We start from the raw sequence: 13,683 nt of genomic DNA, 5'->3' as shown, positions 1-13,683 counted from the left end.
CAGTCTTGAAGGAGTTCCCAGACGTGTTCAGCACTTGTTGGCACCTTTGCCTTCACTCTGCGGTCCAGCTCTCCTCAAACCATCTTGGTTTGGGTGATCCGAAAACATGTTTCAGGTTATTTCACCTTTTTTCGGTTAAGTACATAACTCCACAGTGTTTCATTCATAGTCTTTGATGCCTCAGTGAGAATCTACAAAGTAAACTAGTAAGAAGACAAAGAAAATGCATTGAATGAGAAGTGTGTCCAAACTTTGGGCCTAGTACTGTATACCCCAAAAAACAATTGGTACGGCAGAATGATCTGATATGAATAGTGCCTGATGTACGAGTAATGTCAAAAGGTTTCACTCATGAAACCAAGAAATATGCTGATTTTATTGTCATATAAAATATAAAGGCAATGCTTTACATTCTATTGTTAAAATGTGATTGGAACATAAATAAAATATGTACAGATACAACATTCAATTAAGATGCTAATTTGGGTAGTGTTATCAAATGCTAAAGTGAAAGAATTTTAAACATGTGTAAACCTCCACTAAATCCGGTAAATCGTAATTCGAATATGCACCACATTGTATACCTTCATTGATACACACCTCTTGGATGTCTGAAATTTCTCATTATTGAAATGATGAAAAATATCTCAGGTATTTAAAAACAAAATAGTATTGTGTTCATACCTTTATCCGTATCCACCGTGAAATTCTTATTTGCCTTGTGCCCAAGCCCACCGAAAAAGTTTGGCGCAAATCGATCCCACGTTTCCAACCAACAACAAAACAAACAAATGGGGATTAACCTGCGAGTTCTGGTGGCCTCCGAAAATGAGCCCCGACGCTGTTGCAACTTTGAACACCTCAGCATTTGTGATTTTAATATGTATGTTTGTCTCAAGCTGTTTTTTAGTGCACAAGTGTAAATCACTGCTTTACAAGGGAGGTGAGAGCGCCGTAAAAGAAAGGTGGCTGTTAATGTGAGGGTGACTGGGCGAGTAAGTGGAAAAGAAGAAAAGGAGGGAGAAGGTTGGCTTTAGAAATAAATGAAGGGCATAAGTGGCAAAGGTACCGACACGCTGGATTTAAGTGTGAATTTAAATATTTAAAAAAAATTTAAAAAAAACTGCTAAAAGTCAAATTACGGATTAAATTCCTTTACTTCAGTGCAAAATAAAGCCCGACTGATATAGATTTTTTTAGACCAAGGCCGATTCTTATATTTGGCAGAATACATTTCTGATGACCAATTAATCGACTGATTAATTTTAAAAATATATACCACATTTTTCATCTTATAAGCTACACCTTTATATAAGACGCACCCACTCTATTTAAAAAAGAATAATGAAAAAAAACGTATACAAGCCACACCTTTATACAAGCCGCATCTATGTTGAAAACTTTTACATTTACTGCATTTACAGAACGATTATGAACTGTAAATGTACATGTATGTACCGGGACAGATTCTTTCCTAACAGTGCCTTTTAACACGGCAGCAACTTTGCTGATTAAAATGGAAAAGAACCAAGAGATAATAAACAGTACTTACTGCATCTTCATTTCACTGCCAGCTGCCACTCCAGTTTGTCGGTTAACATCCACCTTTTATTGCTGTACTTCCGCAAACCACCAAATTCATAACCTAGCGCTTTGCGCCCTCACCTATTGAACTCCTCCACCTGCAGTCACATCTTGTTAATGGCAATTGTGTTGTATTGTATTGCAATTCTGGTTAGACCGCCCCTAGCGGTGGAAGAAAAAAACCACAGCATAGTCGCAGCTTTATATAAGCCGCACGGTGCAAAACCTAGGAAAACAGAAGCGGCTTATAGTCCGGAAAATACGGTAATTTATTCCTTGGTCCCTTAATGCTTACAACAATCAGGATATTAATTACAGGCAGAGCATTTGAACTACTTTATAATTCTTTGTCATTTAGTTTTTGTTCAACTTTACAAACTAACAGAATGAGAAATCGCCCAAAATAAACTCGGCTGCTTTTTGCCAATTTTAAAAGAGCTAATATCGGCCGATTAAATCGGTAGGACCTGAGTAGAAAAATAAAAGCTTTTTTTTTTTCCAGTCAATTGTGTGCAAATACTTGTTTTGATAACTTCGATGTTGAAAAAGGTCAACACACAAAACAGTCAGAAGCTGCTGGTTTTGAGGCTGGCACACGCAATTCTGTTAAATAAGGTCATGGATGGGAAATATCTTACTTCTCCAAATTTGTTGCAGTTATCTCCTGAAGTACACTAACAAAATCACTAACAAAATAATTTGTTATTACCCACCACGAGAAGAAGACACCTTCCTTCAACTCTGACCTTAAGCTGAAACCAGTGTTTACAATCTTAGAGAGACAAGGATCATACTGTATTTTACATAACAAAAAAAAAAAAAAAACCTCACGGCACACCAATAAATTAAAATGTCACAAAAAGTCAATATTCAGGTTCATTATGTACCTTCTGCCATCTAGAAGAATAACATTTAATTGTTCTGCCTGTCTTCATAAGACTCCGGCATAGCATATTGAATAGAGAGACATTATCTACAGTACTGTATATTAAGTAAAGAATCTTTAGACCAATTCTGTGAAGTAGGATAATTTCCCACGGCACACCCAGAGATCTGTCACGGCACATTAATGTGCCATGGCACACAGTTTGGGTATCGTTGACCTATATAATAATTGTGTGAGTGTTTGAGGATAGTTGTCAGTAAATAGCGTCATCCACGCTGCAGTGGCGACAGCGTGGAAATGGATTGCATATGGTAAGCCTATTTTCCGGCCATGATTGATGTCCTGAGTTTATGCATTTTTATGTTCTCCTTTACAGGCGCCCCATCTAGTCGTGATACCACAATCACTAGCACGTCTGCTTTTGATGATATCACGCGTCGGTGCAGTTTCCAGCGTGATGCGTCTGTGGCGTTATAGTCCACGTTGAGCGACGTGGCAGCTTCAAAGCCGGTGAGGGAAATGGGTGCTGACCTGAAATGTCTCGCTCATTTTAACCTTCACCAGGAACCAGCGACTGCGCTCTGCCCTTAGTAGTCTGCTCTAAACGCCGAGCTTCTAATCTCGACCTTGAGGGCAGCCACCCTTAAAATGAAGTGAGGGCCGGGGGGTGGGCGGGGGGCGGATGGTCTTCACACGATATGACAAACCAAAGTATCCCCCCTGTGTCATCAGATCAAATCACCACTTCTAGCTCAAGAACTGTGGTCGAAGACAGCTTGTTGTCGCCACAAAGTGATCACGCTTTGGCGAGAGAATTTGAAAGTGAGTAACAAGCAACAAAGAATGCAATGATCTGACCCTTAATCACTAACTAGGCCCAGAACCTTGGATGCGATGTTAGAACTCTTGAGCTAAGAAAAGCAATTGTTGAAGAAAATTTATGACAGGTATAGTTATGACAAGAAAGGAATCCCCAATTCCTTCTTTTACCATCGCCATCTTGCCTTATATCTTTTGGATAAAAAGAGTTCTTTTTGACAAAAGGAGAATTCCCTGAAACGTTGTCAATGTCAAAGATAGATCCACAGTTAAGAGATACAACAAATGACGTTGTCTATGTTATAAACCTCAGATAACCTTTAAAACATTTGAAATTCTTATGCTGCCACAGAACAGTAATCCTTGAAACTTTGAAAGAGAAAGTTGTTGGAAATGGCAACTGCTAGCGCACCGAATCAACTCGCAAATGTTTTGAAATCATTATAAGGAAATGTCCTGGAAAGATGATTGTTTGAAAATTGGCAGTGCAGTGACATGCTTTAGAAAGTCAATCTACGGCATTAAATATAGGGACTGCAAGAGACTGGTTTGGACTTGGACCTTTGGAAATTATTTGAAATAATTTTGTTAAAGTCTTGGAAAAAATCTCAACAACTGCTGTCCTGACCACAATACTGTACTTCATGTAGTCTTGGGAGACATTCTGTTCAACATTTGGACTGCTAGAGTAGCCAAATAGATTCAGACAGAATGCCGTGTGAGCCGTGATTGGTCGTTGCCTGAGCCCTGTGTAGTTGTGTTGTCATTTTCAGTCAACAGAAGGGACAAAATGGCCGCCCCCGGAGTTGGCTAAAAACGGGTCTATTAACTCTTATTCCACAAACGCAGGATTCATCATATTCTTGAAAAAAAAATGTTTGGGTTGACTTCCTCTCTAAATATCAATTCTCATTAAACATGGAAATGAATTGGTCCAATCAGGGATCAAACACCAATTATGAATGTTGCTGGTCAACTCCTCCTTAGAGAAAAGTAGGTTGTGGAAAAAGTAATGACGAAATAAAGCGGTTGGAAATGGACATTCTAAAGCTTATATAAGGTCAAATCAAGTTCACCTGTAAAAATTATAGTGCATTTTAGGTTCATCTTGAAATTTCACCCAAAAGTGAAACAACCCGAACCCTATCCCTAACCTCAACTCTAACCCTATTCCCTAACCCTACCCTTAATTTTAACCCTAACCTTAGTCTAATTCAGTTCTTCCGGTGAAGTTGTTGCCATTGGACAGGAAGTGGGAGGGGTAGGCAGGGTCCACGGGACTCACTTGACTTCACTCTGATAAGGAATTCTTTGAGGACGCACTGATCTTGAATTCCTTTGATCTCGATTTGTATGCTAATGAAGCAGCTTTTATGTATGGATTGCAAACCAACAGCTCGCCCTTGTTTGTTCCGCCGCTTTCATGGTAGCGCCTTCATCCTTTCGACATCACTTAAAGGATAATCGCGGCCCGCGCTGTGTTTCGCCTGCGTGTGCATGGCTGCAAACTCACCAATGTATGTACACGTCTTGTCTTGTCGCTCCGGCGTTACTTTCTTGTTAAGTCAGTCAGCATCTCTTTGGCCTTTCGCAGACTCGTGCCTCCCTCAGCAACGACGAGGCGCTCATTTACACGAGCTCTCGCATGAGCGCACAAATGCACAAACAGGACTTCAGCCCAGACTGGCTCACGCGCCGCACTCGCTCACTGAGGTGGTAGTGGGAAGGAGATGAGAGTCGACTGACTGCCCCACAAGCGCTTAATCCCCAAGACGTTTTAAAATGCTGTCATGTCTGTGACCCAGTCTTTGGAGGTCAAGCCCTGATACAAGCCCACTTTTCACCAGGCATTGTACTTTAGTAGACACTTTTCAAGCAGTTCCATTGTCAAATGTTGTTAAATGGAAATCAACCCAAACACATTTTCTCAAGAATATGATCTGAGCAGACCCACTAGTTGAAACACTGCATTCTAATTAATATTACGTTTGTGGAATATGAATTATGCAGCAAACTCCACCCCTTTTTAGCCATCTCAAGAGGCGGCCATTTTGTCACTTTTGTGAACTGAAAATGACATCACAACTGCTCATAGTTCAGAAAACAGGTGAGCCGTGATTGGTCCTTACCTGAGCCTTGAGCAGTTGTGATGTCATTGTCAGTCAACAGAAGTGACAAAATGGCCGCCCCCACACATGGCTAAAAACGGGTGGATTAACTCTTATTCCACAAACGCAATATTTATCAGAATGCTTTGTTTCAACTACTGGGTTTGCATAGAACATATTCTTGAAAAAAATATATTTGGGTTGACTTCCCCTTTAAGGGTGCTGCATAATTACCTTTTGGCACACTAAAATTAGGATTTGAACACAGTGGGTAGGGTACCTGAAGGGTCGTGTTATAGACTTGTAGTTCTCAAAGTGGGGTCCCTGGACCTCCATTGGTCGTTCGCTTTGGAGTTGGCAAAATTATTTGCTAGTTTTTAAGAAAAAGTAAAAGCCGCAATATAGTTATAAAGGAAAAAAAAATCTTTTTGTGTGGTCTATGGTATTTTTGAAAATGGATTTGAAGGGTATATGTACCAAATTTCATGCTCGTATAACAATTCCAACGATTCTGTTCTTTACTTCCTCTGCTCTGCTTCTGTGCATATGCGTGTGTGCATATGTATGTGGTCTCTCCACAGCTTTGGCACAAAAATGAAGTCAGTCCATTGTTTTGTTGTGCTTATGTAGAGAGCATGCAGCAAATTGTGTCTCCATGAGGTGTTGCTCCGATAAAGCACAAACCAAACCATCTGGACTATATTGGCCTACCGTGAATGTAGGTCTACCGGGCTCGGATTCAGTGCAGCTTAGGTTGCCTGGTTATTAGGATGCGGCCTAGTAACAGTGGTAAATGGTGATGGCAAAGAATTGGAAGGATACAAGGACCAACTTGCTTTTTTCGAAAGGTTTCCACATCCCGAAACCTGAAAGTGACACACTTGTCAAAGTGATCATAGCAGGGCATAAGTGCAGGGGCGGATTGAAGTGCGTGCAGGAAGTCATTTGACTTCAGCGCATTCATCCAGCACCTGCACTATATACTTAGACTGTGTCAGACACAAAATAGGCAATCATTTTGTGGAGATTGTGCACTTTCAGCAAAATGGGAAGCAAATGACGGGGAAAACACGTCACAAGCAGGGAAGCATATTTCAACAATATGCTTATTATTGGCGGCGGCAGTGGTGTACAACTGTGCCGCATCATCCTGAGAACCGTGCGTTAAGATTGCAAATTTCCCCAGTGTGGTACGAACAAAGTTTAGCTTATTTTAGCAAAAACATTCATATTAGTAACTGCTCTGAGTATGACGGATTGCAGTATTACACCACGGAAAACTACAACATATTGGGGCCACTTTTAAAAGCTAGGGCCTCAAACTAGTCTTAGGTTTGAGAAGTAGAGTTTCAATCTAGGGTTGGGGTTTCAAATTAGGGTTCGGGTTTAGAAGTAGGGTTTCAAACTAATGTTAGGGTTAAGAAGTAGGGTTTAGGATAGGAGCCTATCCCAGCTGATTTCGGGCAAAAGGTGGACGACACCCTGAACTGGTCACCAGCCAGCCGCAGGGCACACACAGAGACAAACAAACACATACACCGTCCCTGAGCGGGAACCGATCCCATTCTGCCCGAACACAAGTCAGACGCCATCAGCGACCCCTGTCAAATTATTCGATTTTAAAATAAATTAAGTCATTCTCAATTTTAAATTCATTTGGGTGTTTATTCATTATTAATTCATTAAAGAACTTTTTAATCAAAAGACTGCACATGTAAAATTGTTTTTTGAATTTTTAAAAATGTTTTTGTTACAATTAATCAATGAACCCATTATTTAATGAACTAAAAATAATTTTCAAAATCACTTAATACATTTTAAATAACCGATTTTCGGAAAAAATGGCTTAATGAATGCAACAAATTATCCAGTCTCAAAATGAAGAATAAGATTAAAATAAATGATCTAAATTACAACAATAAATGTATACAATACGATTTTTTTTAAAAATCATTCAAATTTGTCAGGATTGTCATCAACGCGTTTCTCTGTTATTTAGATATTAGATACTTATTTTCACTTTGTAGGGACTTGACAGCTGAACATTGTCTTTGTAAGGCAGAATTTGGGAGACAGCAACTGCACAAGTGCAACGTACCTAATGTGGAGGCCAGTGGCGTGTGATCAGTGAATACGAATGAAGAAGTTTGGCTTTGGGGGCGGGTGGCGGGGTCACGGGACCTGACGGTACAAAGGCCCCATTCCCTGCTCCTCCAAGTGGAAAATGTCAGAAGAACCCAAGGAGGACTGGAGGCAAGGCAAGAACCAGTGGCGGGAAGGAAGAGGAGGAGGAGGGCGACTACAATTAGTGGGATCTTCTAATCACCGGGGCAACACTCATTTAATTGACATGTGAAATGTGAATTTGTGCAACAAGTGGATATGACAAAGGAGCGGTCGTCTGAGGTCTGCTGGTGGAAGCGGCAGCTGAGGGTTTAAGGCCAAATTCTTTGTTAGAAGTACCAGTGTTATTGGGTTGGAAGGTTGCTCTCGAGGAGATTACAACCCATTATGCCTTTGACCTCTTCCGGATCGGTAACGTCATAGTACTAACACACTCCATGACCTTGTTCTTCTTTGGGTCTGTTTACACAACAAAAAGATGACAAAAAACAGGAATGGTTAATTTTGAGACAAGTTTCACATATTTCAAGCATGTTGAATTGTCTCTAAGTTGTTAAAAGAAAAAAAAGGCTTGACCGTGGTTAAAAAACGGATTTCACTTCAGCGTTAATCTGTTTGAGAATTTGAGAGTCGTCTGCATAAAAATTAAATGAAATGCCATCCTTTTTAATAACAGCGCCCAGCAGGAGTAGGTACAAAGAAAATAAAACGGGCCTCAGAATTAAACCTTGGGGCACTCCATATAAAAAGACATTTTAAATGATTTTTACGCCACACACGACAAGGATAAAATCGGCATGTGTGTACTTACTGCTCTTAAAATGTGCGGTATACTCAATTTGACCGACACCGAACACAGAACACATGACCATATCTCTCCCGACAGTTGTGAGCGTACTCTCCCAAGCCAGACACACACACACAAATGATAGATTTGAGTGTGTAGAGCAGCGATAATGAAGAGCAAAGCAGCGGACATCACGGGTCCTCCAGTATTCATATAAATGATCTTTTTATATACTCTGGGGTTTAACAAGTAAGATAAAAATCCTCCAAATTGAAAGGCTTCTTTTTTTTGTGCGTGTTCCCACTCTCTACAACTCAGTTTCATTACATTTGGCCAGGCAGCTTTTTGTAAGCGATGTACAGAAATCAATAAGCTATTTCAGGTCAGAAATCATCACCTCGTTTGGCCAGCTTCTGCAGGATGTTAAATCATCTGCCACCCAGTAAAATGGGCTCATTTCTTCAGGATTCTAGAACATATACAACATGTGGAACTACTTTGCACAATTCTCCATAACAAGCAGCGAGTGCCATCAAAAGCTTCTTTAACACAACCATGCAGTGCAAGTCAAACATCATGAAGCCTTGCTCGTGTTCACATAAACTTAATCAATCCTGGCAAAAATGGCACCTGGTATTTCCTGCAGGCTACCCTAGAAAACATAGCTATGCTAACTACAGTACATAGCCGTGTAGGCCCGAGGCTGAGAAAAAGACTGAAAAAGTGAGTGCACATTTTCAATATAACACTTGAGGTGTTGTGGATTCAAGTAAAGGAAAAGTTGTAGTGTTGCGTTGCCAAAGCTGAAAAACAAGATCAAGCGTGATTGCTGCTTAGTCTAACCCCCGCACTTAGGTCATATTTGGTACGTTCCAACTACAGCATTACCATATAAGGTGTGCAAATTGAGTGGCTCAGATTTAGTACGTCCCGGTTGAGGATTGGAAGCCAGTCACATGCTACTTGGTCTCAGGTAAGAAAATGTTGTTATATACCAAGCCTATGTGGTCTTTTAAGCACAAAAAAAACAAAACCACCACCAGGTCTGAAAAGGCAAAGCACCTAAATCATATAAAAGAATGTTCTGGAAGGCCAGTTTATTCTAGTACAGTGAACCCTCACAATTTTGTGGTTCATTTTTCATGCCCCTTCAACATATCGCAGGTTTTTATGCAATATTTTTTTTAAAAACTCTTTTTTTAACAGTAGTACACATTTGATTTAATTTGATTTTATTTATATAGCAACAACTAATAGCAGAAGTTGTCTTAAGTTATTGACTATCAGGAAAAAACACATTGTCCAATCACCAGTTTAAAATAAATAAAAACTCCTCAATGGTAACATTTTGCTCTATTTTATCAACCATAGTTTATATAACAAACTGAAAAAGGATATTTGCAAAAAAGAAGGGTGAAATAACTACAGATGTCCTCTACAGATTATATATATTTTTAAACACTTGAATACTACGATAAATTTGTTAAAAAAAAGTAAAATGTTTTATGTTAAGTCACTTATTTCAAATGTCCCAACAACATCTCACACCAAAATTTGCTTAATAAAATGTATTATGCATTTACTTTTCCTCTTCACATAATGTATGTTTGACTGGAGGCCATTTTACATCGATGCTAATTTACGTTAGCCCTTATTAGGTGCGATACAATATACAGTATGTTAGCATTAAGATAGCAGTCTTTCGTTTCATGGTTTGGGTGAAAATGTTTTTAAAATATTGCATGCTTGATTCTCTCTTGTTTTGGATGTCAGTTTTACAGTAAAGTTGAAAAGGTAACAAATAAACAGCTTCAAGCAAACATGCTTTGCATATTATGCGGAGAACAGTGCAAGTCGGTCTTTTTATTTCCTCAATCTCCAGACATCAAGAAATACTTTAAAAAGTCTGTTTTAAAGTCTAGGTGTGTTTCAACAATTATGTGTTTAAATCATGCGGGAGGGATAAAATTAAAAAACATTAAAAAAAATGTATTATGGTCTTTACAGCGCATATTTTCGCCTATCGCGGGTGAGTGTAAAATCTAACCCCTGCGAAAACGGGGATTGACTGTCGTGATCTGTATGATGTTGCTGCGATATATCCCCACTCATGACACAAGTACTTCTCAATCGGTAAAAATATGTGTGAATCTTGTTTGACCTAGCATGTTTCCCAAATGCTGTACTGTTTTGTCTGTGTGGTTTTGATGTGTCAGCATAGCAGCAGATGGTTTCATTGTCAGAGGTGACTTTGTAGAAGTGGCAGAGAGTCAGAGGAGACTTTCAAGTGATTCCGCCAGAGTAATCCTCTTCTTTTATCTCTCTGGCTGATCTGGGCCAAATCTCTGTGTGAGAGTGGTTGTGTTACTTTGGATGCTGCTACTCTCTTTGCAGCGCTTGGCCTCAGTTAGCGCCTCACTACAAAGTCGTGTTTTCCATCAAATTGTACAATAGAGCAATGTCAGCCCAGGTCAGCCACGGTACTGTTTATAACAATAGACTCGGTGTGATTCTGACGTGGCATGTAGAGGCTGGGGATTGGTTTGCTTAATAGCTGGATTTTACGCAGCAAGCAAGCCTCAATCAGGGCTCAGAACAAATCAGACCCATGACGACATCAGCGCTATAAAATGTGTGTGTGTCCTGTATTTCTTTTTACACTGTATACCGTTTTATCTCTCCGATTGGTTTGGCTGGTTTCATTTTCCTCCTCACATAGCTACCAGTTACGTTTAGCGTCCTGTAGGTGGCGGTTTTACAGGGTTTTACAAGCCCTTGACATCTGCTAAACAACTCTTGATGGGATGACGCACCCCTACAACGTTCGAGGAAAACATATATTTTCAGTGGTAGTCTTTGAGTTGTGCTTGTACTAAACAAATGACATCAGGACGAAATCCCAACTGAAACACAAGTTGGGAAAAATAATAAAATAAAATCGGTTAAGCAAAGGCAACATCTACCGATAAACAGGCCGATTGTCGAATGTGTCTGAGAGATATCCTGTAATGCAGGGTGTGTTAAGAGTGATTTCTCTTCCCCAATCTGCTCGGAAATCGGACGGGCAGACAAATGTTAATCATACGTCTGTTCCATATTTTCCGATCACAAACCCATATGTGTGTGGCCAATACGTAAAACATAATGCTAGCCAGACACAAATAGAGGAACAACTGGTTGTGTTAAATGTATCACGTGTCCTTACCCGCAATAAAAGTGACAAGAAGAAGCGTTTTAAACCACAAGGTCCCAGATTAGCTAACAGTTAGCCTAGCTTCTTCTACTTCATCTTACTACAATTACTCTTTCTTCCTTTTCATATTTTCCAACAGTCTATATTCCTATGGCATGGTGGAGCCTTTCACAGGGCATTCTTGGTCAATTCAGATGTTAAGAATTGTTATGTGTGTACCTTATTTTAGCTGGTCGTTGTATGATAAGTATTTTCTGTCTGTATTCCGGTGCTATTACCTGCAAAGTCGCAATATTGACCGGGTGACTGTGCTCCCCCATTGCGTGTCTCCTCCATTTATACGGAACAACAAGGCGGAGTAAAGGTGCATTTAACCCAGCTGGAACAGGCTGTGTAAAAGTGCCTTTTGTACCCTACCAATGATTTCAACAAAGAGAAGGTACTTGACACTGTAAATAACAATGGAGAATATCAATATTTTTTTTTTTTTTACTGTTTGTTTCTAAAAGACAAACTACTGAATCTCAGACTGTGTTTCGCCACGCTATAGCTACTTACTGTGCTTGCTGTACTGTACCAAAATGTGATACAAAAAGAGCACGGTAATTTTGTGCAACTGCACAAGAGATCCGGAATGCTGCAGGAACTTCACTTTCATTTATTGGACAACAGCAACAACAAAATATCTTTGCTCGTCTTTTTATGGCAGCGACATATCGTGTCAGGCACAATTACTCCTCCACGATTTGGGCAGAATGTTCAGTTAACCTGTGCATCAACCTGTTGCCATTCAATAACAGAATAGCTTTGTGTTCAGTTAAATATACTGTACAATGTTTGATTTTCTTTTTTTTATGTCACTTTTACAATAAACTTCAAATGAGTGACAAATGAAAAGCTTGAAGCACACACTCTTTGCTCTCACTTGGGGAAGTGTTAAGAGAGGGAGTGGGACCAAAGAAATACTTTCAAATTTACTCCTCGTATTATTACCTCGTATTATTACTAATACAACGACTGCAGTCGGTACCTATATAGTAGACTGCCAAAAAAGACACAGTAGGGATTGTTTATCGTGGTGCATTTCTCAAATGTCCTACTTAATACTTAATCCAATTTTGTTTCTCATCCTACATTGGTGAAGGCAACCGTAAGGTGATAATGTGATGCTAAATGATTACAGATTTTATCTTACCACAAGCAGACGCCACCTTGCTCTACATTTTGGGCCTTGACAGGCTGCTTGGATTAGGTCCAAAAATCACAGCTGGATTTCTGTGTGCATTCCCGTTAAGGGGGGGGTCGAAGCGGAGCCTGCATCCGTACCATTTGATTGGTCCGCTGGCACGGCCACCATGCAGGATGCTGATTAGATAGCTGGAAGGAGACTTGCGTGCAGGTCTCTGTGTCTGCCGTGTAGCTTCGCCTCTCTGAGTGTTGGCCCGGCGCTGCACATATCGGGTGCATTACAGATTAGAGCCAATGTGGCCGTGTGCACGTATACGTGTGTGTGTGTGTGCGAGGTGGCCCTTGTGTGGCAGAACTGCTCATCTGTGCAAGAGCACGTTTATCCGCTGTGAACAAATGTGCACTGTCTCCACTCGCAGAAGTGATCACGGAATGGATTTGCCTCTCCCCGACTAATAATTAATTATTAACGGAAGATTTGACTCCACCATCCCGGATCAATGCGGCGGGGGCGGCCCCCTGTTGGATGATTTAGATGCTATGAATGACATTTTCAGAGTCATTAGTAGATCTTTATGGGCCGAGGACCCATATAAGGTAGTAGAACTGTGCGATTTCTTCCAGTGGATCAGTGCAGAATGGTGATGATGACAGTTATGATTAAATATAATAAAAGAAGAGTCATTTATTCTAAGATGATAAACATACTCAAATTAAAACGCCTGATTGAGTGACTGATTTTGTGTCGTTAATGGAATGTCACTGTAGAGTGAACCCGTGTTTATCGTGGCAGATACATTCTAGACCCACTCTTGTATGGTGAAAATATGCAATATAGACAGATCATTCAAAATCTCACTTTTTAAAACATTCTTTAGCTCATGTTCTCACTCTCTCACTGTGAAATGGGAGTTTATCATATAACATCACTTGGTGTAAACGAAAAGAAGACTTGCTCGCTTGGTTCTACAAATAAGAAGCGAAGTGTGCTTGC

General features: G+C 40.1%; 1 protein-coding gene across 5 annotated transcripts in view; it reads left to right on the top strand.

Annotated features, from left to right (window-relative positions):
* The window catches only part of LOC147151349 (uncharacterized), a 112,099-nt gene that overhangs the window by 7,876 nt on the left and 90,540 nt on the right, over window positions 1-13,683 (top strand). The window contains exon 1 of one of the 5 annotated variants that reach the window (XM_086017845.1): window positions 9,240-9,281. The exons of 3 other annotated variants lie outside the window; for them this stretch is intronic. In XM_086017845.1, the coding sequence (XP_085873971.1) occupies window positions 9,265-9,281 (17 nt within the window). In that variant the 5' untranslated portion in view covers window positions 9,240-9,264. Of the gene's footprint in view, window positions 1-9,239; window positions 9,282-13,683 lie in introns of those variants that run through there. One more of the 5 variants, XR_015083317.1, reaches the window with a different exon arrangement.

The sequence above is a fragment of the Filicampus tigris genome, chromosome 2 (assembly GCF_054856515.1).
Source record: "Filicampus tigris isolate MCC_2025a chromosome 2, RoL_Ftig_1.0, whole genome shotgun sequence".
NCBI classification, from domain to species: Eukaryota; Metazoa; Chordata; class Actinopteri; order Syngnathiformes; family Syngnathidae; genus Filicampus; species Filicampus tigris.
The sequence above is the reverse complement of the archived record's forward strand: the minus strand, read 5'-3'. Positions and strand labels throughout refer to the sequence as shown.